The 27,662-nt window shown below is 38.1% G+C and overlaps 1 protein-coding gene across 1 annotated transcript; it reads left to right on the top strand.

Annotated features, from left to right (window-relative positions):
* The first annotated feature begins 637 nt into the window (after nucleotides 1-637).
* LOC109406377 (LSM12 homolog A) lies at nucleotides 638-26,148 on the top strand. The gene is made up of 5 exons (XM_029858335.2): nucleotides 638-864; nucleotides 1,068-1,201; nucleotides 24,350-24,469; nucleotides 25,505-25,624; nucleotides 25,889-26,148. Exons 1-5 carry the CDS (start codon nucleotides 741-743, stop codon nucleotides 25,958-25,960), a joined length of 570 nt encoding a protein of 189 aa, XP_029714195.1. The 5' UTR covers nucleotides 638-740; the 3' UTR covers nucleotides 25,961-26,148.
* The last annotated feature ends 1,514 nt before the right edge of the window (nucleotides 26,149-27,662 follow it).

The following is a 27,662-nucleotide window of genomic DNA, read 5'->3' as shown; positions in this document are numbered from 1 at the left end:
GGTTTTAGTGAAACAATTTACATTTTCGATAATTTTGAAGTAAATTCTTAATTGTTAAGCGTATTTTCAACGTAAGTCATCAGAATTAGGTTTATTTGATCCAAGAATCGATAATAAGAAGTATCTACTTTTATTAACTCTTCGGAACAAGACATACATCGCCGTGCATGTCCAAATTACATACATGTCCAAATTATATTTTTTACCCTATGTGCAAGGGCCCATATAGCCGAGGCGGTAAACGCACGGGTATTCAGCATGACCATGCTGAGGGTGACGGGTTCGATTCCCGGTCGGTCCAGGATCTTTTCGTAAAGGAAATTTCCTTGACTTCCTTGGGCATAGAGAGTATCTTCGTGCCTGCCACACGATATACACATGCAAAATGGTCATTGGCAAAGGAAGCTCTCAGTTAATAACTGTGGAAGTGCTCATAGAACACTAAGCTGAGAAGCAGGCTTTGTCCCAGTGAGGACGTTACGCCAAGAAGAGAGAGAGAGAGACCCTATGTGCAAACGCTTGAAGTTGGCTTGAAGTCTCCAGGCTTGAAGTGTTTGTAACCACGAACGTTATATCCCTCGATTACTTGGCTCGGTTGCTGTCAAAAAGCGAAAAATGCTATGAATTACTTGTCCGCGAATCATTTTGCTTTTGCTTTACGAAATTGTGGTGGTGGATGTCAGTGAAAGCAGCCATCGGTAGTAAAGTTTTTTGAAGAAATTTTCGTGCAGAGAATTGAAATGGCTGGTCTAGTTCAGGATTGTTTTTCCATCGGAAGTACCGTGGCTTGTACAACATGCTACAACCAGAACTACGAGGGCGAAGTGCTGGCGTTTGACCAGCAAACCAAAATGTTGATATTGAGTATCCTTTTCAAAGAGTATTTTTGTTCGTAGAGGGCGACTACCTTCTGCGGTTCCAATGCTGCTGTGTTTTGGTTTTTATTTTTCTTATCATTTTATGCTCCGATTCCTATATACAGTCAGATTCCGGCAATATTCAACAGAACTACATATTTTATTCGTTTATAATTTTCCTTAACCAATACGTTTTTCCAAATCACAAAGAATGTTCGTCCGCCAGTAACACTTCGAAGCTGAATGATGTGTACATTCTCAACTTGGCGCTCTGCAGTGATGTGCAGGTCAAAAAAGAAGTAAACTCCATACCGGACCCGCCACAGTCCTTGAATCTACAGCGCGTAAGTACTCTCCATCTGTTTCATCACGTTAGAAATGCATGTTTATAAGTCAAGATTATAATTCTACGGTTACGGTAAAGCTTAAGCTAATAGGTTATCGTATTGCTAATAAATTACAATTACAATTATGATTGTTTTATCGTCGTTTTCTACGGAAAGGGGTTGCGTCCTCCATATAGTCCACAAAGAGTATTAATTGACAGGAATTCGTGGAAATCGCACTCCGGCTCCAGTGTATCTCTTACCACACCTTCAAGGTCGATGTAGGTCCATCGCCTTACAACAGCCCCCCTCGCAATGCGACTCGAAAGAGGACTGTATCGGAAATTAACTATAAACGCTCACAATTGCCTAAAATAATTTGTTCGAAATAGACATAACTTTATTTTAGGAGATACTATACAAATCTTTTAAATGAAGAATGGTAGTTCTGATTTTCAAAAAAATAATCATTTATTTGGACTTTTATCTCAAAGATTACACATATGTTTTTAATATTTTGGACACCTCCTAAAATTTTGAAATTGCGAAAATTGTGGGAAAATATGCATTTTTTTCTCTTATTTTTGCGCCAATATATTCTTTTCCAGAATGCTCATGATATGGGAAAATTATTTTTATCAAGAAAAATTCCCTCCGCAGTTTAGAGCATTTCTTAAAATTGAAAAAAGCCATTTTTCGAGGAACTCTTTTTTATGCGTCTTCAAAGAACGATTACGCAAATAAAAAATACGTCAAGTTGAAAATTTGCATTTTTTTTTTTCAATTGGGTATGTATTTTAATCTATTGAAGAGGTAGTTTAACCAAAGAACGGAATTTTATAAACTCTGAAGATATTTAAAACAGAGCTTCAAAGTTCGACCAAAAAGTAGGTGTTTTTTTGGAATATGTATACCATATTCTAAATGTTGGAGGTTTTTCTATCCAAAATAAGAATTTTAAAAGTCGGTATTGAGTGATATGTTAATGTGTACATAAATAGTTATAAGGTACCCCGGGGCAAGTGAGACCTACAGCTATAATTTTTTTTATATGATAATTTTAAGGCAAACATTCTTCATAGAAATCATAGGTGTTACACCAACGGATACTTTGAATTCAAAAATTGTTATTGTTCTCACCATAAAGAGACCATACATGTTATTGTTGTTCATATGTTATTTTCAATTCACTAATTGAGATTAACGTACTCTACTAGATTCGCCGTTTAAAAATAGAATAACAAATAAAGTTAAACTTTTTCGGTTCAGGATAATATTGTCTATCCAGTTGGAATCAAGACCGACATTCAATCAAAAATTGCAATTTTCTTGGTTCACAAGTGTCGCAACTGTTTCGCATCTAGTGCGCTGTGTTGCTGACAACAACGGGAAGGATGCGCACTACATTTGACATGATTAAAAAACGTCGCGAGTTGGGTCGCGTCGCGACTTGATTGTGCGAAGTCCGGTTTGGTAGCGGCCCGACAATATTTGGAGTGCTTGCAAGTTATTTTAAGCAAAAAACCTGTAATTTATTTTCATGTATTACCTTTTGTTAACTGCTCTCACTTGCCCCAGTGCATTTCAGCATGAGAGTCGCTATGAGAGTAAACAAACACAATTTCATAGTTTGATCTCGCTTTCTTCAGCCTAAGTCGAAATTTACACAAAAGTGAAGTAAAAATCGGCACCTAAAGTAATCAATCGTTGAATTATACTTAATTACTTCTATTCTGATAATGAAGCTATTGTTTAAAATGGTAAAGGTTTTGGTGGAACATATTTTTTTTTCCGAAATCATCTATTTTTCATATTTTCGTTCAAGCAAATTCTATTATTTTTTCGTTTTTCGCTGCATAATGAGTTTTTCTGAATGTTAAGGAATCGGCCGTAAAGTATGAAAAAATTGGGAAACGATTTATTCGAGGTTCACGATTTTAAAATATTTATTTGATGGTCGTAAAGTTATGTAAGGAAAAACATAACATTTGTAAACCTTGAAAAATCTTTTGGCGAGACTCATAAACTACGTAATATGAAAAGTAAGTTTGGAAATCTTTCGGCATTTAAGCTTGGGGCGCTTTTTGTATAAATAAAATCAATTTGATTTGCACGACTTGCTATAGTTGAATCAATTTTTTTTCTCATGATTCGTTATTATATGTGTTACGTAATTTATACACGGTACCACAAAACTTTTCCAACATGAATCGCTTAACATAGTTATTCGTATAAGATCTTATAAATTATGCTACCTTACATATATGTAGCATTGCAGCAACTATATTAAGCCATATGTACAAATTTCCGAATAGGTCCCACTTGCCTCGTGATACGCTGTAAATGAAGATCTGCTCCACTTTTCATTATATGCATAATATACAGAATTTGAAAATTTTGAAACAGTTTTAATGCCCGTTAATAAGAAGAAATATACCAACAATGTCTTTTAGAACCATTGGAAATATAAATTTATTTATGTTTAGAATTTTTTGGCTTGACAAAACTAAACTAGCATTTTTTTAGGTCCCACTTGCCCCGGGGTACCTTACATGAAAATGCAATTGCTACAAATACAGAAAAACTACTATCTCTTTGTAATATTTGAGCTTAATAAACATTAGCAAAAATATCATGGAATGTATGTTGGAAAAGCCTTTTTACCCTTCTTACACCCATAAGAAGGGTATAAATATCGCTCGAAAACCCGACTTTCGATCCGAGGCCCGGAGGACTGAGTCTCATATACCAATGAACTCAGCTCGACGAACTGAGCAAATGGCTGTATGTGTGTGTGTGTGTATGTACGTTACAAAAAAATGTCACGCACGTTTCTCAGCCGTCTGTCAACCGATTTGAGTTCTCTTGGAAGCAAATGAAAGCTACTGCATCCTAGTAGAACGCTATTGATTTTTTTCGATTGGACGTTTGGTTACCGAGATATCTCTCGAAGAGTACTTATGAGTCATACATCTAAACTTTTTAAGATTTTTAACCAAGCGTATCATGATAAATATTACGGCCGTTTGTCAATTGATTTGGGTTCTCTTGGTACCAAATGAAAGCTACTGAAGCGTCCCGTTACTTCTGGTTCTTCTATACTATTCTACACAAGGATGTGATATCTCTTTAAATTACAATGTCCGTGCTTCAGTCATTATCTATATTGATTTAACCGTAAGATTTACACCACTTACTTAATTACTTAATTCACTTTTACACTTCACACTTTTACAACTACTGTTTTTTCTGAACTGCACTCTAACAACTACTGTCTTTTCTGAACTAAGATTGAACACTCTAGCGTTGAAACTGACCCACTGTCTCACTGACCGTCTTTGAACTCAACAACTCCGTTCTTCAACAACTCTAACGTCGAACTCTCCTCGATTACTCTGTTCTTCAACAACTGCCCCGATTGAAGCCAAAGCCTCAGTATTTATAGCCTAAATTTCCTAGCAATACCCGAAGAAGTCACGAAAATTTCTAACGTTGCCCAAACCATCTTGGGCGTGTCCAAAATTCCTACGATCATTCTCGTCTTGCCGAAGATGTCATGATAATTCCTAACAATGCCCGAACCAACTTGGGCGTATCCAAAACCCTACCAAATGAAAATACTAATAAGTCCGAAACCTAGACCTCTACCTATCCTACTTGTCCTCATCGTGATTAAAATCCTTCTCTTCTTGAAAACACCACGACTCTTCTATCTTGGGCGTATCCCAAGCCCTACCAAGAATATTAATGCCAACGAAAAACTTAAATCTCCTAACCACGCCTAACTTGGGCGTGTTCGCACAAAACCTACTGAGAATCTTTACACCAAGGCCTACATCTTCTAGCCCCGCCTCACTTGAGCGTATACAAGGCTTGGGTGTGTGAAAGAATTGAACCCCACCATCGACGTCATTATCATTCTCCCCATCATCATCATCGTCACCATCATCATCGTCACCATCATCATCCTCATCGTCTTTGGAATTTGACACCAAAGTCTCCAAAACAAAGCACCCGCTTTGTTATTGAAGTGTACCTTACTTGGGCACAGTGAACCCTAGCCGAGCCCCGCCTCGGATGTTCGTTGAAATTATACCCCACATTCTTTTACTCGAAGTCAAAACAAAATCGAGTACAAAACAATTCCGGCGCCCCTATGCCGCCAATACGGTTTCGATTTTCAACATTCCTTTTACGGTTCACCAGGGTTCAAAAAATCGAACCAAGTGAAAACAATCTTTGTTCCAGCGCGGTTCCATATCATTCTTTCGGGTTCATTACCCATCGTTGTCCCAAGCGTAATTGAAATTGCATCACACCGACCGGACCTAACGCGTTGCAACACGATCGCACCCGGCCACCACCGGACGATGATGACTCATATAAGCTAGGGGCGATTTTCTTTGCTTCCAATATTCCCCGCTTGAGGTGGGTAGACCGTATGATAAAAATTGAAATTAAAACCCCCCCCGGGCAGCTGTTCCCGTGGGAGTGTGGGGCGAAAATGCATGTTTTTTTTTTCAGTTGAATTACTTTTGAATGTTTTTGGAGTGTGCGGGAGTATTTAGGTCTATGCACTACAGCATCCTAGTCGATCGCCCAGAAATTTTATTTCGATTGGACATTTGGTTACAGAGATATCTTTCGAAGAGTACTTAGGATTTTATACAACTAAATCTTTTGAGATTTTTGACCAAGTGTATCATAATAAATTTCTTAGCCGTCTGTCAACCGATTTCGGTTCTCCTGGCACCAAATGAAAGCTACAACATTCTAGTAGAACCCTATACAATTTCATTAGGATTGGACATTTGGTTACCGAGATATCTTTCAAAGAGTACTTGGGAGTAATACAGGTTAACTTTTTGATAGATTTTTTTACCAAGGGTACCATAATAAATATCTCAGCCGTCTGTCAACCGATTTGGGTTCTCTAAGCACCAAATGAAAGCTATAATATCCTTGCAAAAGGCCCTGAAATTTTATTTCGACTCGACATTTGATTACTGAGATATCTTACGAAGAATATTTCAATAAATTCTTTTTTTTTATTATTATATTCACTTGTTAGCTAGCATTAGTTTTTTACCAGTCTATGGGATAATATTTTTTGATAAATTATGCTGACCTCATACAAAGTGTATACTAGCAGGTTACTGTTTTCAACAAAATTCAACAAAATATGTTAAATAAAAGCTTTGAATTCATATATTGTGGGGAAAATGCAAGAACCGGACAGCCAAAATAACTAGCTAATGCCAAAACTGATTAACTTAGTAGATACCGTCGTGCGGGGTGTCATTGGGCCAAAGCGGGGTTACATTGGGCCACTATTCCGCACGTTTAGAAAACGACGAGAATGCATATTGTGTGCTAGACTACAAGAACACATAATTCTAAGATACCTTGCATCTACCGTCGGATTCTCTGACTTATATTGAATCCGTGGGATCGACGAACCAATGTTACCCTCTAGACCCAATGTCACCCCGAACGGCGGTATATCATTTTTGTCTTTTCTACACCATAACCATGAATACCAAGTACTTCGGAGCTAATTTAATCGACTGATTAAGAGATATTAGACAAAGTGTATTTCGCTGATTTTTTTACCCATTTGTTAATCGATTCAAGATCTTTCGGCAGTAAACAAAAGATACAATATTCCAGAATATGTAAACTATTGTTTAAACATTCCATACAAGATTCTAGGAGGTGTCTGGCATTTCTGGTAGTTTAGTCCATGGTCCATGATGCTTTTTTGGAAACCAATGCACTACATGCTAAATCCACAATAATTTCTAAAACTTTTGGTCAATTACACAAAATAAATATGTTAAATACAAATAATACAACAATAGTTTTAATAAGTGTAAGAAGGGTTCTGTTCACCATAGGTGGATTAAATCGGGTTTTTGAAATTATAACTGCTTACATTTTCAAGATAGATTCTCCCTTCTTTTCTACAAAGGCTGTTCTTTCCAACTGCACTTCTCAGGAAATTATGGGCATTATTACCGGTGTTAAATTGCCGTTATATTTATTATACATGTTTTCAAATTTCTAAACACCTGTGCTTGTGGTGCCGATAATTACCTAAACATTGTAACTATGTATGTAGAAAAGAAGGAAAAATCTATGTTGGAAAAGTAAGCAGTTGTGATGCCGATAATTTCTTGAAAAGTGCAATTCCAAAGAATAGTCTATGTAGCAAAGAAGGAAAATTCTATGTTAAAAATGAAAGCAGTTATAATTCCAATAATTGTACCACAGACAAACAGACGGAACACTTCGAACAATTTACGATTCAAATCATAGTCACGGAAACATATTCGCCCAATGCTAAAAGGACTATGTTTGGCCAACCACCAACTAGGTGGCGGTGGTGAGCAAACGTCAAACTCGAACAAAAACTATGCGAGCGCCACGGTTGGGCAGTTGGCCAACTATCAAATTTTGAAGAAGATCGTTAAATCGGTGAACGATGGGAATTATCAGAGTGTTACGTCTGTTTGTCTGTGACAACAACATAGTTGCCCAAATTTTTGCTCAAAAAGCATCAAATTAGCCAAGAAATCATAATACCCACACGCAAACTAAATTCTATAAAAAAGCTTGTTTAAAAAAAAAGTAACAGTGTTGGGTTTTTGAATGCCGAAAGGAAAACAATGTCACCACAGACAAACAGACGTAACACTTCGAACATTTTTCGATTCAAGTTTTAGTCTCGGAAACAGGTTCGCTTAATTCTAAAAGGGCTGAATTTGGCCAACCATCAACTAAATGGCAGTAGTGAGCAAACTCTCTCTTCTCTTCTCTAGTGAGCAAACGTTAAACGCGAACAAAAACGATGCGAGCGCCGCGGATTGGCAGTTGGTCAACCCTCAAATTTTCAAATACACCGTTAAATCGATGTACGATGGCAATTATCAGAGTGTTACGTTTCCTTCTTCGTTAAACAAATGTTTGAGCCGTTATAAGAATTGTTGGCATTACAAACTGCAACTGATTATATGTTCATCACCAATGTTCCCTTCTTTCGCATAGGCTGTTCTTTCAAATTGCACTTTTCAGGAAATTATGGGCATTACAGCCTCCACCGGTGTTAAAATTGCTAAAATAATTATTTAATATTTTTTTTTAAATTTCTAAACACCTGTGCTTGTGGTGCCGATAATTACCTAAATAGTATAACTCGAAAGAACAGCCTATGCAGAAAAGAAAGAAAAAACTACGTAGAAAATGTAAGAAGTTTTGATGTCGATAATTTACTGAAAAGTGCAATTCGAAATTACAGCCTATGCAGAAAAGAAGGGAAAATGTATGTTGAAAAAGTAAGCAGTAATCGGTGAACGATGGGAATTATCAGAGTGTTACGTCTGTTTGTCTGTGCTTGAAATATACAATATAATAGTTAATGGTATATTAAGAGTAAAATATGTTATGGTGCCTAATGTTTATAAATAATTATTCACAATATCAAAATAATGGCAAAATTAGCTAGGAATGTAACTTATGTTATTGTTTTGATATTTTATACAATTCATCAAGGTTGCAACCATTCATTTCCAAAGATTTACATTCATTTGCTATTATCTCAGTTCAGAAGCATGCTATCGAAAAACAATGTATGGATGAATTTAACTTTGTAGTTTTATCTGAAAGTTTGCCAAATAACATTGGGGTCGCAAACGTATACCAAAGTTGTGAGCGAGCTGTGAAGGCAACTCTCCACGCGATGAATGTAAATTTCATTCACGCTGTGGAAAGTTGCCGTCACAGCTCGCTCACGACTTTGGAATGCGTGTGCGACCCCAATGTTATTCGGCAAACTTTCAGATAAAACTACAAAGTTAAATTCATCCATACATTGTTTTTCGATAGCATGCTTCTGAACTGAGATAATAGCAAATGAATGTAAATCTTTGGAAATGAATGGTTGCAACCTTGCAATTCATTATAAAAGGTGCTAAATTGCAAGTTTTATCATGATAGTATTTTTTGTTATTGATGTGTTATTTAGCATTATTCATGAATAACATATCAATGGCAAGATTTGCTATGATTGTATATTTTGCTATTGATTTGCCATTTTAAGTTTTTCATAATAAAAGAAGAATGGCAAAACGAGATATGATGGCAAAACCAGTCATTATTTTGTCCTTTGTTTGCCATTAGCCTCTACCCGGGATCGTGAAATACTAATACGCATTAGCAGTGGATACTACGGGATATAGAAGAATCGAGCGAATTCGGAGGCAAAACAGGAAAACGATGTATGGCGATCATGGATGCACAAATGCGGTTCATATCAAGCTTACCCTAGATTGCTAAAATAATGTATTAAAACAAAAAGAAATATTTTTGTTGCTCCAAGGGGCCCCAACAATCCTTAATCCAGGCCTGCGTGGCACTATACTCTGACCTAGTAATCCTACATTATGGACTTATCCACCGACGAGCCGAATTCATCGCGGCCCGAGAATTTTGACACTAGAGCGGGGTCTTTCCAATTAGAATTGAACAATTCATCGGTTCATCGGTGGATAAGTCCATGGACTTATCCACCGATGAACCAAATTCATCGCGGTCCGAGAATTTTGACACTAGAGCGGGGTCTGTTCCAATCAGAATCGTCCAATTCTGATTGGAACGGCCCCGCTCTAGTGTCAAAATTCTCGGACCGCGATGAATTCGGTTCATCGGTGGATAAGTCCATAGAGATCTGCGGAGGCGGCCATTGTAATCCAATCGTGCAGAGAGAACTGTCAAAGTGTGAGCCAAATGAACATGCTGATCGTTCGTAGAAAGGCGTCGTTTGAACGGTATTGCAGTCCTCACTAAATAAATTATAATTATTTATTTTTAATATCGAGAAATTGGCGGTATATGTAAGTTGAATAAAAAGATAAAATTTAATTAATTCTGCTTTCAAAAGCTCATGCTTATTACGAAACTTTTGTTGCTGCACTTCTCGAAAAAAAAATCATTGCTGCTTCTTGCTTCACTTCTGCCGATATGATTAGCGTAACACTTTGCAATAAATTTCAGATTTCTTCGATTGCTTCGCTATTTTTTTCAAAATTTCGAAAAAAAATATTCTACCATAATTAGAAAATGTAAACAAAACAACTTGAACCACAACGAAGTCACGCACAAAGTTTGAACATCTAGCATTGAAGCAAGTGTTGGCTGTCGATGTAAACAAAACGAACAGCGTTGCCGAATCGACATATGTAACTTCCGCTCATCTCTATGTAGAGGATTTCTACTCTGACCCCTACCTGTGTGGTGGTCAAACAAACTGTGTAATATTGTGCGTTTAGCACTAAATTGATTTCCGGAAAAACTTCATTAACTTCCGCTGCCTTTCCTATGCGTTAAACGTAACGTCGGAAGTAGTGCGCTGTACAGTAAATCTGGTTTTCTATACAGCGCACTACTTCCGACGTAATGTTTAACGCATAGGAAAGGCAGCGGAAGTCAATGAAGTTTTTTCGGTAATCAATTTAGTGCTAAACGCACAATATTTCTTCATTAAGCTAAGTTTCCTGTTGCCAAGTAGAGCGCTCAAGTAAAATTTCACCTTTTTCCGTAAGTAATTTTGACATTTGTTTAACTGACAGCATTTTAACGAAACGATGCTGTAAGAAGGATGTGAAAAAAAGGGCACCAGGTTGTTTACGATTTGGACTTAGAGAAATTTCGTTCTTTTCCTCAGGAAATGTTATTGAAATTTAAATGTACTGTTTCGCGCGCGTGTAGGGAAATGATTCAATTTAAAACTTTTGAGTGGGCTTCTGGGGAAAATCCAGATAGTGAGATTCCAACGGAGTTGTGAAGCTTTCCAGGGAAAATACTGATTAGAGACATTGCGCTGGAATTCTGGGGGAACTTTTAATGGTATTACAGAGAGAACTAAGGTTAGATATTCATTAAAAATTCTGCAATTTAGGCGTTCGGACTACACGGAAAGATCGATGTACACAGAGCAAGGAGTAACTTTCACGCAGCGATCGAAAAGACAAAAGATTTCATGCAAATTTGTGTGAAATTTCACGCAAATTTGTGTAACACCGGATCAGCACATTTTTTTGTGCTGATCCAGTCGTACGCAAATATGAGTGAAAAATCCTTTGTCTTTTCGCAAGTTACTCATTCGCTGTGTACTTTCGTTTTAGGGTGTACGATGGAAGGAATTCTGCTGGGACTCTGGCGGTTATTTTATGGAGTTGTTGAAGAAATACTGGGACAAAGCTTCACGGGAAATTTTATGAAGATTCACGAAGGATTCTTTGTGATGAATCTTCTGGCATTCCGTACGAAGGTTTTTCTCTGGGATTTCGCAGAGAAAATCCTTCATTCAGCAACTTCTTCCGGGATTCCTCCAGAACCTCCTTCTAGATCTCTGTAGTAGATATGGCGATATGGTTTCCGTGGTCACGACAATCTCCTCTAGGAGTAAATTTTTGGGTTCCTCCTATAGTTTCTTCTGGTATTACTCCAAGATTTTCTTTAAAGATTACACCAGGAGTGGCATCAGTGAGATTTCTCCAATAATTCCTCTAAAGATTCCTCCAGAAATTCCTCCGAAGATTCCTCCAGGTGTCCATTCAGGGATTCCTCCGGAGATTCCTCCAGAAATTGCTCCAAAAATTCTACCGGAGATTCTTCCGAAATTCCTCCGGAGGTCCAGGAATTCCTCCGAGGATTCCTCGGAAAAATCTCTTGGAGGAATTCCTGAAGGAATCTCCGAAGTAATTCCTGGAGGAACCTCCAGAATTAGGGGAATTCCGGGAGGAATCTCCGGTGTAATTCCAGGAAGAATCCCCGGAGGTATTCCTTGATGAGGAATTCCTGGAAGAATCTCTGGAGGGATGCCTGGAGGAATCCCCGGAGGAAGTTCTGGAGGAATCTGCGGAGAAATTTCCGAAGGAATCTCCGGAAGAATTCCCGAAGGAATCTCCAGAGGAATTCCCGGAGAAATCTCTGGAGGAATTCCCGGAGAAATGTCTGGAAGAATTTCCGGAGGAATCTCCGAAAGAATTTCCGAAGGAATCTCCGGAGGAATTATTGGAGAAATCTCAGAAGGAATTTCTGGAGATTTGCTCCAGAAGATGCTCTGATGATTGCTCCATAAATTGCTTCGGGGATTCCTCCGGGAAATTCTGGAAGAACTGCACGGGAATTTCAGAGGAACTCCCGGAAAATTCCTGGTGGAATTCCCGAGGTAATTTTAGATGAGTTCGTGTGAAACTCCTGGAGGAATTTCTTGGAAACTCATTGGGGAATTCCAAGGGAATTTCTGCAGGATATCCCGGGGAACTCCTACAAGAATTCACGGGGAACTCCTGGATATATTCCCGGCAAACACCTGAAGGAATTAACGGGGAACTTCTGGAGGCATTCCCGGGGAACTCCTGGAAGTTTTATTGGGGGTTTCCTGGAAGTGGAACCTGATTATTTCTGGATGATTTCCCGGGGGAATCCCTGGAGGAATTTCCGGAACACTCCTTGAGGAATTCCCGGGGAACTCCTGGAGGAATTTCCGGGGAACTCCCACGAAAATATCCGAGAAAATCCGGAAGAATTCCTGATAATCTTCTGGAGGAAGAACTCGAGGAGAACTTCTAGATGAATTTCCGTGAACTCCTGGGGGACATTCTAGAGGAAATATCGGGAAACTCCTGAGAGAACTCTTTTAGGAATTTTCGAGAACTAGAAAACCTCAGATTTCTTTTGATAGAGCAAAACAGAGCAAGAGCAATGCTGCAGATTCTCACATAATTCCTTTCTTCCAGGAAACAAACATATTCACCGAGCTGAAGTTGTTCTGAAATTAACCGCAGGATATTTCATTGTGTTTTGCCGCGCATACGCGCCAACTTGTGACGTAGTTGGGGGGCAAGGCCTTTCAAAACCAATCGAATGCGGAAAATATCGATGCAATTCATCTTATTCAGGCATATTCACGTGAAAACTAGTGCATTGGACTAAAAAAAAGTTGAATTTTGTCCAATTTTGGAGAGCTTCGACCCCCCAACTACGTCACAAGTTGGCGCCTATGCCGCAGCGGCATACCTGCAGATTTTTTTAGTACGTACCGCAGTGCTTCCGCATTCCATTGCCGAACCCATGAGCCATTTTACGAGACGTTTCGGATCAGCTGATCGCTCATTTCATGAATGAAAATTTGACAGGAGGTTGCGCCCAAGCCCGTGAGTGTTAATATCAATATCAACACTGTTGTCGTTTCGTAAAATAGACTATTGCGTTTTCCGCAATCAAATAGGGTATTGGTTCCCTTCTTAAGCTTGTGGCTCCCATTTTCATCCTACGAAAAACAAAGGATTGAAGCGCTGTTTGTTTTGTTTCATATTTTTGTATTTTTTGTTACAAGTGAGCACCCATGAAAACAAAAAGAACGGAAACAATCGGTGCCGTAATCGCTTGTTTTCGAATAGGATGAATATGGGAGCATGAGATTAATGATGGAACACATACCCTAAATAAATAAAATATTTGACGCTGTGTACTACACGCCTAAGGCCCCTGTGTACTAACAGCTTAACCCTTAAAGGCGCACGACAATAAAAACTGATTTAAAAAATAAATTAATTAATAATAAAAGTGAAGGTTAATTATTTTGGAGCGTTTTTAGGTATGTTGTTTTAAAACAACATTGCGCTTTTAAGGGTTAATGCACCCTGATGTCTTTGGTGCGAAAAGAAACAAAAACGAAAGAGAAATGCCACTTTAACTCACGGAATAATACATCGACATATTATTGCTGACTGCACCCCAAATTGGACTGTCACAATAGTGTGCACACACATTCAAAGTGTGATTGCAGCGCAGGGACACGTCGGATCGAGTTGAGGTCTTCGGTGTACTTATTCCTTATAAATGGAGGAATAAGTGTACCGAAGACGTCGAGACGATCCGAGGCAAATGTGCACTTTTATCACACTTTTTAGGCGTACCAAAATTTGGGATGCAGTCTGCAATATTCCGTACGGAAAATTAACAACATGACTGACAGCATCGCATGACAGTGCCATCTGTTGGCAAATCTTTCTGGCTGCAAATTACTTATCAACTGCGAACGCTAAAGTAATTTTGATTGCAAAAGTTTTACGTGACCATTACTTGTCCTATCTTTTTGCACAGTACTTACCAGGTGGAAACTAGCCATTAACATGCACGGTACCATCGACGGCTGCCTTACATTGAACCAACACATCCTCCTGGAAATGTCTGAAAGGTGATACGCTCACGCCCTTTAACAAAAAGCAGTCGATTATCGGATGACAGTCATTCGGTCAGCTCTGACGATGCAAGAATCAACCTATGTTTTTTGTCCCGTGTGGGATAAACCTTAGTCGATACGGAAAAGATAATCATTTGAAAAGTGCATGCAAACGGATTGCAAATCATATGTTTTCTAATTATAATATTGAATGAAATACCGCTGAGTATCAAGCATTTCGATTTGGACCCGTTTATATGTATTTTTTTTACGCTGGTTGGGAACGAATTACAACCGAGATTAAAACAATATGAGTTTTTTTTTAATCATTTATTTATTATTGGCATGCCGATGACCAAAAAAAAACAATTGCTTGCTGCTGGCCTTAAGGAAGTCCATTTATCGGATCCTTGTCGTACCTGTGTCCGAAGTTAGGCCTAGCGTGCGGATTGGCAGGGGGATCGATTTTCACATGTTGGTGCTTCCCGGCCTCCTCGGCGCTGACAATGTCGCTGATAAATTGGGAATATAATTTTGCAGCCGGTCATGTGAGGAATTGGACGAATCCTGTAAATGCGAGCCCATACTCTGGCTGTTGTTCTCGCTGCTTGGTTTTCATCAAGTCGGCCGTTCTTCATCTGACTTGATTGATCGACCCTTCATTTTGCCTATATTGGAAGAGAATGAAGAAATGGGTTTAACCCTCTAAAACCCAAACCTGCCTTTAGACGGGGTATAGTTTGAGCATTTTTGTAATTTTTGTTTCACAGGAAATCAAATTTTTTATATTTTTGGCTAATATTTAGGACTGTTTTGTATATCTCAAAATGGTTTTTGGTGTATTTTAAAGCGTATTTACATTTTTCAAAAATCATTGAAGAATTGATATTTTGGTCACCTTTTAGAAGTCATTGTTTATTTTGTATTGAATCGCTACAATTAACATATTTTAAATTTTTCCCAAACCATTCTATCCTTGTTTAATAGTTTAAGGGGATCGAATACACTCTAAAATTATTTTCCTTAAAATAGCACGGAAAATAAAATTTTACATGAAAAAAATTTAAAATAAAAATATTTCAACAATAATCATAAAATCTCAAAATGTTTTCATCTCAAAAAATCCGTACCCCAAATAGGCTTCCAGGAAAAATATAAAAGTGTGGGGATGTTCAAAAATAAAAATTAGAAAAATCAAAAACTGAAATTCACGAAATTGAGAATTAAAAAGAATGATCTTCCAAAACATGTTTAAATCGATTTTATATGACGAAAAATGATATTTAGATCAAAATCAAAAATTTGGGTATTAGAGGGTTAACTTGTTTTAAATTAATATGAACTTCGAAAAATCAATTAATCTGCGGAGCTTTATTTGGCGCCATCCACAAATTACGTAACGCTCTAGGGGGAGGGGGGGAGTACGACCAAGCGTTTCGGTCCATACAAAAAAAAAATAGGAATTTCATACAAAAAAGCGTTACGCAGGAGGGTGGGGGGGTCTCAATATGTCGATTTTAGCGTTACGTAATAAATTGACGCTGCCTTTTACAAGTCCGATCAAGTTTCCCGTTTCAACAAATACCTGCACTGAACCCAACCCGAATAAAAAATACAATAGAAAAACCGAACATTGTATTGTAACAGTACTATTTAGAACCATATTTTTACAATAGACACCACTGTAAAAATAAAAATACAAAAACAATAAGATGTAATGTAGACACCCATACCGTGAATTGTAAATAAGATTTTTACAATATATTATACAGGTTGTTAAGTATCGTAACAATATAAAAAAATATTTTTCCCCATATAAATTTTTGGGCAAAACCATACATTTTATTGTTAATGAATTGTTCAAAATACTGATACATGGGTTTAAATATACCATACATTTTATGGTACATAAATGGTTTCAAACAATAAAATGTACCGTAAATAAATTGTTTTTAATTGTAATTTTACTACTGGTTATACATTTAATCAAATGGTCTTGGAATGGTTATCTTTTGTTATGTTGTATTGTTTTACATTACATAAGCCATATATAGTTATATTATCTTGTCATTTCTCTTCTCTTCTCTTAATGGCATCTTAGGCTTACTAGATTTATTAGAATGCGCTTTGGGAATTCTCCAGAGTGTTTTGGATAACCCTTCATATATAGGATCGCCAACGTCTAAGTCTGAGTAGTCTCTGATTGCATTAACAGTTGAAGCTTAGGCTCCCTTTGCCCCACCAGCCAGATAACCGGGTTTTGCAAACTAAGCATTATTTGTGGCAACACTTTGAGCGGCATGATGGAACTATGCCGAGCGCGCTAAGTGTTATTAGACCACTAATGTAGTTGCATGTAGTGGGTGACGAGGTACATAAGTATCATTACAGCGTGCTTAACCGTTATTGCAATATTGAGGCACCAGTTTCACTAAAGTTTGAAATACATAACAACTCATGAGAAAACTTTCAAGTTCGATTCAAATATAAGTTAGGTTAAAAAGCGAACCCGCAGACGAACCTATATTAGAAGTCATTTCAGTGTTCAATCCAGTCCATATGTTAAGCCTGGAGCACATAGCATCCGTTCCGTCGAGGTTTGCGTTTTTTTGACAGTTTTCACATGGGAAATGTGTCAAACTACTGTCACGCACACGCAAACGTATGCATTGTGTGGGGCACTTAAAAGATGGCTCTACGTCAAAGATAAAGTTTGTCAACCGCATTTGATTCGATTGTGGTCGAAGGCAAGTTCACATGAGAGAAGAGGAGAAAACTCCCCTAAATGCAAATACAAAAAGAATAGTGTTGAACTCATCCACTGATTTACGGTAATCTGACCTGCATCTTTCCGGGTTGGCCTACATCCGTATTTCTCTCATCGCACTCTACACACCTAGCCCGCCATATCTCTTGGACCCCTGCTTGGACCTGCAGTTCTTAGAACATCTGGTTTACCACTGATTTAAACATGTTATTGACTTTAAATTGATGTTTATACTTATTCATTTTTTTCTCTTTCCTTTCCTTTGCATCAAAAAAGTCATAAACATCAACAAAACAAAGCACGGAAAAAATCTTAAACTGAATAAATAATTAAAAATTCACGGAAAAATAATGTTTCGGAAAAGTAAATGGCTCAAACGTAAGAAAAACAGTATAATATATTGTTACATAAAAATCCAATGTAAATGTATAGTATAGAGAACCATTTCATTACAATACACTTTATTGTAGCTGGTACACTGTATGGTGCACGAATGGTTTTCACCAAACACCCTATGGTTAGTTTTTATCCGGGAAGCCTCATCCCAAAATCGAATGTAAAACTATACGCACACGCCCTTTAACAAACATCATTCCCTAGTCGAATGACAAGTAAACGAATGCTTCTGATTTTGGATGACAATCATCCGAATGACAGTCATCCTATAACCGTATGATACGCTTGACTCAATGCAAATACTATGCCACTCGAATTTCCGATGAATTTTGTACGGTATTTAAACGAATGGGATTTGTATTTTGTATGTTTTGGTAAATCGATCCATATTGGATTCTTCATTAACCCTTAAAAGCGCAATGTTGTTTTAAAACAACATACCTAAAAACGCTCCAAAATAATTAACCTTCACTTTTATTATTAATTATTAATTTATTTTTTAAATCAGTTTTTATTGTCGTGCGCCTTTAAGGGTTACACACTAAGATCAGCTCGGTATTTTTTCCATCTTTTTACTGAGTTCTCAACAGCAGATTTAACTCGGTACGCTCGGTTATTTATTTTGCGGATATTATGTAAATGAGTTACCGAGCTCAGCTCACAAACTGTCAAAAGTTACTGAAGCACGGTAAATATCGTTACTGGTGAACGGTAAATACGATTACCGAGTGTACCGAAATAAATCTGCTGTTGAAAACTCAGTAAAAAGATGGAAAAAATACTGAACTCAGTGAAAAAATTACTGAGCTGGAACATCTGAATCTTAGTGTGTAAGTAATTCTAAAATAAATCATAAATTAAACAGAATATGTTCATGTTTAACTTTTATTGAAAGGGAAATTCCAAAACGTATTACGTTATAAATTCATTTTGAAAAAGCTGGTGGGCAAACATTAAAGAATCGGCGTAGCCCTTGGCGTAGCCCCTCCGGGTGAACTTTCCGGTGCGACGGACCATTAAAAGCAGCACCAAAGTAGGATTGGTTAGGCTGATGATGAACGGGAACATGGTGGAGCTTCAGTGGTAAATGTTGGCGATTTCAGGTTGACAATCCGCCGGCGATGTTGTGTGGAATTGATGTCCGCTTTTATCTACATTGCGTCTTCTATTTCGGCGCAGCAGCCAAGCGTATCGCTGTAACGAAAAGTGAATTAAATTAATTAGTATCGGAAACTTTATAATAATTTGTTCAAAATATGTTTTTACCTCAAAGCACAGAAATTTAACATCCTCTCGTTCTACTGGAAAACACAATGGCGGACTTCTAACCGCGTCCAACCAAACCAACCTCACCACCGCGGTGCACCGTCAGATCGGACAACAGCGACTCCGAATCATCTAAATGGACTTATCCACCGATGAACCGAATTCATCGCGGTCCGAGAATTTTGACACTAGAGCGGGGTCTGTTCCAATCAGAATCGTCCAATTCTGATTGGAAACGGCCCCGCTCTAGTGTCAAAATTCTCGGACCGCGATGAATTCGGTTCATCGGTGGATAAGTCCATGGACTTATCCACCGATGAACCGAATTCATCGCGGTCCGAGAATTTTGACACTAGAGCGGGGCCGTTCCAATCAGAATTTAACGATTCTGATTGGGAATGGCCCCGCTCTAGTGTCAAAATTCTCGGACCGCGATGAATTCAGTTCATCGGTGGATAAGTCAATGGACTTATCCACCGATGAACCGAATTCATCGCGGTCCGAGAATTTTGACACTAGAGCGGGGCCGTTCCAAGCAGAATTGGACGATTCTGATTGGAACAGACCCCGCTCTAGTGTCAAAATTCTCGAACCGCGATGAATTTGGTTCATCGGTGGATAAGTCCATAGGATACTGCAAGGTGACGTCATGAATGAACGTTTGGTTCATTCTCTTTCGTCCTTTCCTTTTCTCTCCCACGCGAATTTTGACATTTTCCGGTGGTTTGTTTTGATTCTCATTCGTTGCCGTTCTTTTCTCTCTCAGGGAGAAAATTGAGGTTAAATTTCTATGCAAAACTCTATAGGATACTGCAAGGTGACGTCATGAATGAACGTTTGGTTCATTCTCTTTCGTCCTTTCCTTTTCTCTCCCACGCGAATTTTGACATTTTCCGGTGGTTTGTTTTGATTCTCATTCGTTGCCGTTCTTTTCTCTCAGGGAGAAATTTCAGGTTAAATTTCTATGCAAAACTCTATTCGCGACTACGAAGTTGCAGAATGTGCGTGAAGGTTTACGTGAGAAAAAACGAGAGGGAAATTTTTTGCTTTTTTTTCACGCACATTCTGACAGTTCCTTACGAGGTTTTTCATTAGAGCGACAAAGAGTTGGAATCTCTTTTACCTTCGTAGTCGCGAATAGCGGATGACAAATCGGTCGAACAGCGATTGATAGTAATAATAGGGCGTGATCAAAACACTTTTCATTTGTTTACAAGATGTTTGTTGGTTGGCGCCGAGAAATTCAAAAATTGAATGAGAGGATATTCAACAACCGAAGTACATTCGTATGCATAGGGGCTGATTTTCGTTCAATGTCAGGATGATGCAGCATATGCCAATTTCCATCAGATGAAAAAGGAAGGATCCATATAAAACATTGGGCGGATGACAAAAAATACGATTGAAGGATGGTATTTGGGTTCAGTGTGGGGACGGAGTCAATGTTGGTCAAACCGTTTGACCCGAAAAACGATGGACGTAATTTTTGAATCTTCCCGAACGCCATGGGATAGGAAAAGGGTATTTTGGTGTGGGATTAGGATGTTGGTACAAACTTGACGATATCAATGCTATTCAGATGCAAAATAATTTTTAGGCTCAATAGTGAATCGCATACCTTCCAAAACATAAAAAAACAATAATCCACAAAATGCAAAACAAGTCACAGAAATCAAAAGCGCCCGATTGTTTATTTTGTGAATTATTTACGAACGAACGGACACTCCTACCCTCTGGGGCTGTCCATAAACTACGTAGACTCTGAGGGGGGGGACGGGGGGGTCTGGCCAAAGTCTACGGTCCTTACAAATTACGAAAATTTTGTATGGACGAAAGTCTACGAGGGGGGAGGGGGGGTCTAAAATTGTTAAAATTGAGTCTACGTAGTTTATGGACAGCGCCTCTCCGACTCGCCAGGCACCTCGGAAAAAAATGCATGAATCTAATCATAGGTTGAAATGAGAAGTGAGAGTTATATGCGAAGCATGTGGTATGACTCTCAGGATGCCATTATACTGTTATATGTCTTGCATTTGCATGTGCATATAACTCCGATATGCGTAAGTGTCATTGAGTTTTATTAGATCGCTTTTCAATCGGAACTGTTTATGATATGATACGTATAACGATTCATTTGATGGGAACGTGTCAGACTAGGGATACAATGTATGTGTGGTGTCTGATAAAATAGGCTCTTAAGCCGAGGTGAAGAAATCGGCCCTTAAAATTATTTCAGTGTACAAAAGAAACCAAATGTCGCCATTGCATGCACGCAGAATCATGAGGTTGCATTGCCGGAAGAGAATAAGCTGCTGGCGTAAAAGCAGCTACATCATGGCCGCTAATGAGCACTGTCGAATACGTATAACGGAGTCGACAGAACAATTGCTTCGAAGAGGAGAATACACGCTAACGCCGCTCAACACTAAAGTGCATAATTTCCATACTACACCAAAAATGTGTAACCCTTGCACATTCACAAAATCGACTCCTGTGTCCGCAAAATCGTTAAGTTCGCAAAAATTTGTGTACAGCCATCTAGCTAGGTTCACTAGTGACCATGGAAAACCAAAAAAATATCGACATGTCGCATCTAGACGAGTGTACGAGCTGTTTTTGAGAATGTGTAACTGTAACACACTTTTGTGTGGTCTGGAAATTATGCACTTATGAGTAGGGCTTACACATTTTAGTGCTGAGCGGTTTTACTGTGTAGAAAAGTTCAAGCATAACTTTTCAATCCGACGTAACCCGAGAATGTAAACAAATCTGGGTTAACTGCTGCAGTGCTGCATGCATGATTCATAAAGCAAATTGAAGAATCCACATCACTGTTTGATAATTTATTGCTTAATTTGTTTAACTAAGCATATTTTTCGAAACGACGTATCTAACTATTATTTTGATGTTTACAACTTTACTGATAGATACATCGTTTTGATATATGAGAAAACCAAACGACGTATCTAGACAAAATCAAAAGTAATAGATACACCAAACTGGCACCATGCAAAAGCGACGTATCTGGCATGACGTATCTCTAACCAACCCGGTGTATGTGTACACTGAGAGAATTTTCCATATTGGGTTTATGTGTCCCCTGATATAGATTTTTGCAATTAGAAATCAAATATAAACATTATTTGTATGACACATATACGAGGATGAACTTCGCCGTTATTAAAATTATGTGTCGAGTATATAAAATGACAGATTGATCAAATATGAATGTTATGATCCCATCGTACATAGTTTTCATTAGTATTTCCAATTATTTTTATTGCTTCTGTTTTGTTTTATAATTGGAGGTTAGTTCCCTTTGCTTTATTGATTAATTAATAAAATAACCAGACATATTATGTATAATATTGTATATTTATTTAAAGAAGTTTCTACATGAAGTGCGGACCGTCGGTAGTAGCTATTGCTATAAATCTCGTGAAAAAAAAAACACTTGCAATCAAGCCAGGAATCAAGCTTCAAATACGCCGTGCCTTGCTTGCGATTACGTAATCTGTCTTCCGGGTTACTATCACTAATCCATTCCCATCTGCAGAACGACGCATATTCATCGATGATCTTCCCCATTTGATAGTATTTCCACCACCGGGCCCATTGGCAGCATGATTCCGTCCGTAATTTCGTCCTGATCCAGATCCTGATCCGTTATCTCCTCCGATCTTGTCATCGTACACGCCTTCCGACAGTTAACCGACGGACAATAAGCTTTTCAAATCACGAGTTGTTGCCTGGACCACAGCGCCAATGGCAGCTGAATTAACGGAAGTTGCATCCGGTTGGATTTTTCACTGCTGCCATTCCTGGAAGCTGCAGAACAAGCATCCGCGGTTGGTTCCAATGCAGCCATATTCGACGAATCCATCGTTTGGACCAACCCGCAACGATATGATGGAAATCATTTTAGAGAAAGCCTATGTCGATCATGTTTAGGTGCTGTAAAATAACATTTCAAATTAAATATCGCAAGAATGATTATATCAATTATCAAATTACCATTTTACCTATATTTGTAATCGCCAACGCAACTTGGAACAAATCGGGAAACATCTCAAACCGTTTTTCGCTGCCTTCAAAATGCTAGTTCCGAGCAAGACTCCGAGCTGCTGCTGCTGATGTTGCCGCCGTCATCGTTGTTGTTCATGAGTTCATTTCCTTTATATTATTTATGTGTGAAACTCTATAGATTTTTACTATGTTGTCTTCACACATAAATCATAAAAGCAATCATCATATGTGTTATAACGTTATATTATGATATTAATTTGTATTGTGCTTTTAAAATGTTATGTGTTTTGGCACATATCAGGCCAAACATGTCTAAAGGTCCTATCTGCAGAAGAGAGGCTCTCTTTGGTTTCCCTCTCTTTCGTTAATATCTCAGCTGTTTATTTGTATTATGATTGTTTCCTTGCATTGAACGATGGTCAAAACAATCGTCTTTTGATTTGTACTGCAAAAATAGTTGAAAAGTGTGCCATTACATTACAATAATTGAAAGAGAAAGTGAACAAAGAGAGGCTCTCAAATGCAGATAGGACCTATTGAAATGTTTGGCCTGATATAAAAAAATATTGGAATTTTGTCAGTGTATTTATACATAGAGATGAGCGGAAGCTACATACGTCGATTCGGCAACGCTGTTTGTTTTGTTTACAACAGCTGCCAACACTTGCTACAAAGCTAGATGTTCAAACTTTGTGCGTGACTTCGTTGTGGTTCAAGTTGTTTTGTTTACATTTTCTAATTAAGGGTAGTTTTTTTTCAAAATTTTGTAGAAATAGCGGAGCAATCGAAGAAATCTGAAATTCATTGCAAAAGTGTTACGCTAATCATATCGGCAGAAGTGAAGCAAGAAGCAGCTATGGAAGTTTTTTCGACAAGTTCAGCAACAAAAGTGTCGTCATAAGCATGAGTTTTTGAAAGCAGAATTAATATTTTTTATCTTTTTACTAAACATACATATGCCGCCAATATCTCGATGTTAAAAATAAATAGTTTTAATTTATTTAGTTCCGATTGCAATACCGTTCAAACGACGCCTTCCTACGAACGATAAGCATGTTCATTTGGCTCACACTTTGACAGTATAGACACTATATTTCTGGGAAATGATACATTCTGGGAAATGGTTTTCTGGGGATTGGTATTCTGGGGAATGGTTTTCTAGGGAATGTTATAGAATCGTTGTCGCTATGATCGCACGATGCGCTTCAACCGCGACACATTCGGGATCTTATCATGATCACTAGATTTCCATCCTTGATTTTCCAATTTGTTTCGAATCCAGCCCTTCGAAGAAGAACTTGTTAGAAATTTCATAGCTTCTCTGTTTATTCCAAGTAAGGTCCTCCTTGAAACTTGATCACAACTTTCCTTATTTTTTGCCAACTAACATAACTAATTATTTTTTACTGTCAAACCAGATACCATTTGCATATTTTGATTTTTTTTATTATTCCTATATCAGCTGAGCACACGAGTCAGAAATCAGGTGGAACAGAAGAAGCGGCAAGTTTCAGCCCTGGCGGCTGGGGTGAGTCAGGAAGGACAGAGTCTTTTTCTGGCGATTGCACGAACTATCAATCAGGTAGCCTATCAGAAAAATAAAGACTTATACAGTGCGCGAATTAAGTATAAAGACAGAGCCATTTTCCATACAAAATATCATGTTTAGGGATCAAAATTTTTTTTTTCTAGCGATTCAATTGTTATGGAATTTTGGCTGCAACCTTAAAATAACTAGAATTTTGGCTAGAAATATAAATCTTCATCCATGAGAACGTTTATATCGACTTTTCAGATTCAAATAAGTATAAAGACACTATTTTCATAAAAAAATGTGTCTTTATACTTATTCGAATCTAAATAGCAGGGATAGGGTGCGACTCAAAACTCTTTGCGTGCCGCACACTCTGCTACGAGACAGCACAACAAACTAGAAGGAGACGAGTACGCGCAATCGGTTGTGTGTTGCTCGCTTACTTTGCCGCGCGCTGGAGCTCTCCTGTCTCTCACGCTCTGTCGTATGCACTCTCTCGGTGCTTGTCTCCATGCTTGGCACTTGGCTTGATACTACGCACGATTGGAAAAATTTCGAATCAAACGACCCATCACTTGTCAACCCTTGACAAGCTTAACAACTTTGCCGAAAACACAAACTCTTCAATTAATTTATTATTTGATTTTTTCTGTTTGGAGACAAGCGCAGTCCCAAGCACCGTGCATTACTCCCTGCGCCGTAGAGCTAGTGCTGCGATTGTCTCTCGCACAATTACGAAAGCTCTCACTCATACGTCTCTTGTCTCTCGGCAAAACGGGAGACGAGCACTTGCGATTGTGTGAAGCACACGCTTTTTTCGCACCGCACGGTGCATGCCACCAATCCCTGCTGAAAAGTCGATATAAACGTTTTCATGGATGATGATTTATATTTCTAGCCAAAATTCTAGTTATTTTAAGGTTGCAGCCAAAATTCCATATCAATCGAATCGCTAGAAAAAGAGATTTTGATCCCTAAACATGATTATTTTGTATGGAAAACGGCTCTGTCTTTATACTTATTTCTCGCACTGTACGTACTCCTAAATGTTATTATAATAATATATCTGAATGTATATTGTAGATATCGTGGCAGGGTCCTAATATAGTTGTGTTCCAAGACGTAACCATTACACCCCCCTACAAAGTAGAAAATGTTAACGGACCACCAGAATCCCGACAGCTAACACACGTAAAGAAAATAGTAAGTATGTAATAATAAATCAAAGGGTTCGTAATTGGGCAAATTTAGTAGGGCATACTAAATTATTATCACCAATAAAAAAATGGAAATTTAGCGGTTTTTCAATAAATTGTGTTCAAATGACTGTTCAGTCGTGGTGATAAAAGGGTCGGTACGTTGTTATCAATATCACCTAAGTCCACTTAAAGTGCCTCAAAACACCAAATCAGCAAAACCATCAATCAGCAATTAGAATTCACCTTAACACAATTCAATACATTTCAGGTCGAAAAACACCTCAATGATCAGGCCTCAGCGACTTCAAATCTAACATCAGCAACAGTTTCTGCCAAATAGTGAATGAATGGTTGTTTGTTAGAAGAAGAAAGTAGAATGATTCATCTAGAATAAAATTCCTTGGTCACGTACAGAAAACGATCAAACAACTGCAAGTCAACCATACATTCATCAACAAAAAAGTAAGTGAAATACATATTACCATCAAGTTGAAAAACGGCAGAACAAGAAAAAAACAGCAAACAAAACTCGAATACTTATATTTATCACCTCCCTTGCAAACAGATTTCTGAAGCTCTCATTTTCATTACTTTGGCCAGCTCAAAAGCATTATGGGTTCTTAAGTAATTGTAGTAATTGTAATTGTATTTTGCAGTAATGATTGGAATAGCTGAATGTATAATCAATGGCAAACAATACTGTAAAAATCAGGTCTTCAAGTCATCTGATATAGTTATTAGCGTGGTTCAAAAAATCGTTTTGGCTTCACACCGCTTATTCGATTCGTAACCAGATTCTATGCCTTCTCCCAAAATTTGAGCTCATTTGGTTGAAAATTGAGACTGCACAAGCCCTTCAAAGTTTATATGGGAATTACTATGAGAAAACGATGCTTTTCATTCAATCGACCGTAGCATTTCCTCAACTGCCCTAGAGGGCTAGTTGACCTTTGGTACTCCTAGGCTACTCTATCAGCTACAACTTTACCGAAGACCGCATTCAAATCGGACGCCTTATTAATTAATTGGCTTCTTTAACGGTGTTGAGATAATTCGATATTCTGAATCTGCATGTCAAACTGAGTCGAAATCCAAATTTTCATAAATTTTGGAGCCCGGGAACCTATTTAAAAATCAGTTTGAAGTTTGTATGGGAGCGATTTGTCGAATCACCCCTCGTCGTATTTTGTACTGGGCGGAGCTGTCAAACAGTTGCCCAGCTGTCAAAAGGTGATTTCAAAAAATTGCTTTGAAATTGATTTTAGGTACCAAAATAAGGTTCTAAAAATCTGAAAAAAATCATAGTGGCTCAGAAAAAGGTGCTCTTTCGTATAAAATCAAAAAATCAATATATTTTTTCAAATTTAAAAACCCAATAATGTATCCAACGGGACAAACTTTAACAGTGATCCTCCAGATTCCCAGCAGGCAACATTGCTGCACATGGCGCCAAAGATAGCACACTGAAATCATGGCTACTATGTTTTACTGCAAAATGCAGTGCTGCCCAACGAATAGTTCAACCATCATGAGTAAAGATTTCGATTCTGGATAAAAATCGGTAACTAATTAATGAGGCATGCGATTTGAATGCAGTCTTCGACAAAGTTGTAGCTGTTAGAGAAACCTAGGATTACCAAGGGTCAACTAACTCTCTAGGGCAGTTGGGGAAATGCTACGGTCGATAGAATGAAAAACATCGTTTTCTCATAGTAACTCCCATACGAACTTTGAAGGGCTTGTGCAGTCTCAATTTTCAACCAAATGATCTCAAATTTTGGGAGAAGGCATAGAATCTGGTTACGAATCGAATAAGCGGTGTGGAGCAAAAACAATTTTTTGAACCACGCTAATAGTTATACCACATACAAACATACGTCTCACTCTACTCACTCCTCATCGTTACCCTTTTTACCGGTTAGTTCATTTTGTTGTTCGCAAATCGCTCGGTCACGGCGCTCGCATCATTTTTGCTTCTGTTTGACTTTAGCTAACTATTGTGCCTTGCAAGATAAATCCGCGAAACGTGTTTGTCTTCTTTT

This window comes from Aedes albopictus, chromosome 1 (genome assembly GCF_035046485.1).
Source record: "Aedes albopictus strain Foshan chromosome 1, AalbF5, whole genome shotgun sequence".
NCBI lineage: Eukaryota > Metazoa > Arthropoda > Insecta > Diptera > Culicidae > Aedes > Aedes albopictus.
The sequence above is the reverse complement of the archived record's forward strand: the minus strand, read 5'-3'. Positions and strand labels throughout refer to the sequence as shown.

Coding starts and splice junctions, on each gene's coding strand:
- LOC109406377 (XM_029858335.2), top strand. CDS start 741: ATGGCTGGTCTAGTTCAGGATTGTTTTTCCATCGGAAGTACCGTGGCT. Junction 865..1,067: donor AACCAAAATGTTGATATTGA/GTATCCTTTTCA, acceptor CAAATCACAAAG/AATGTTCGTCCGCCAGTAAC. Junction 25,625..25,888: donor TAACACACGTAAAGAAAATA/GTAAGTATGTAA, acceptor AATACATTTCAG/GTCGAAAAACACCTCAATGA.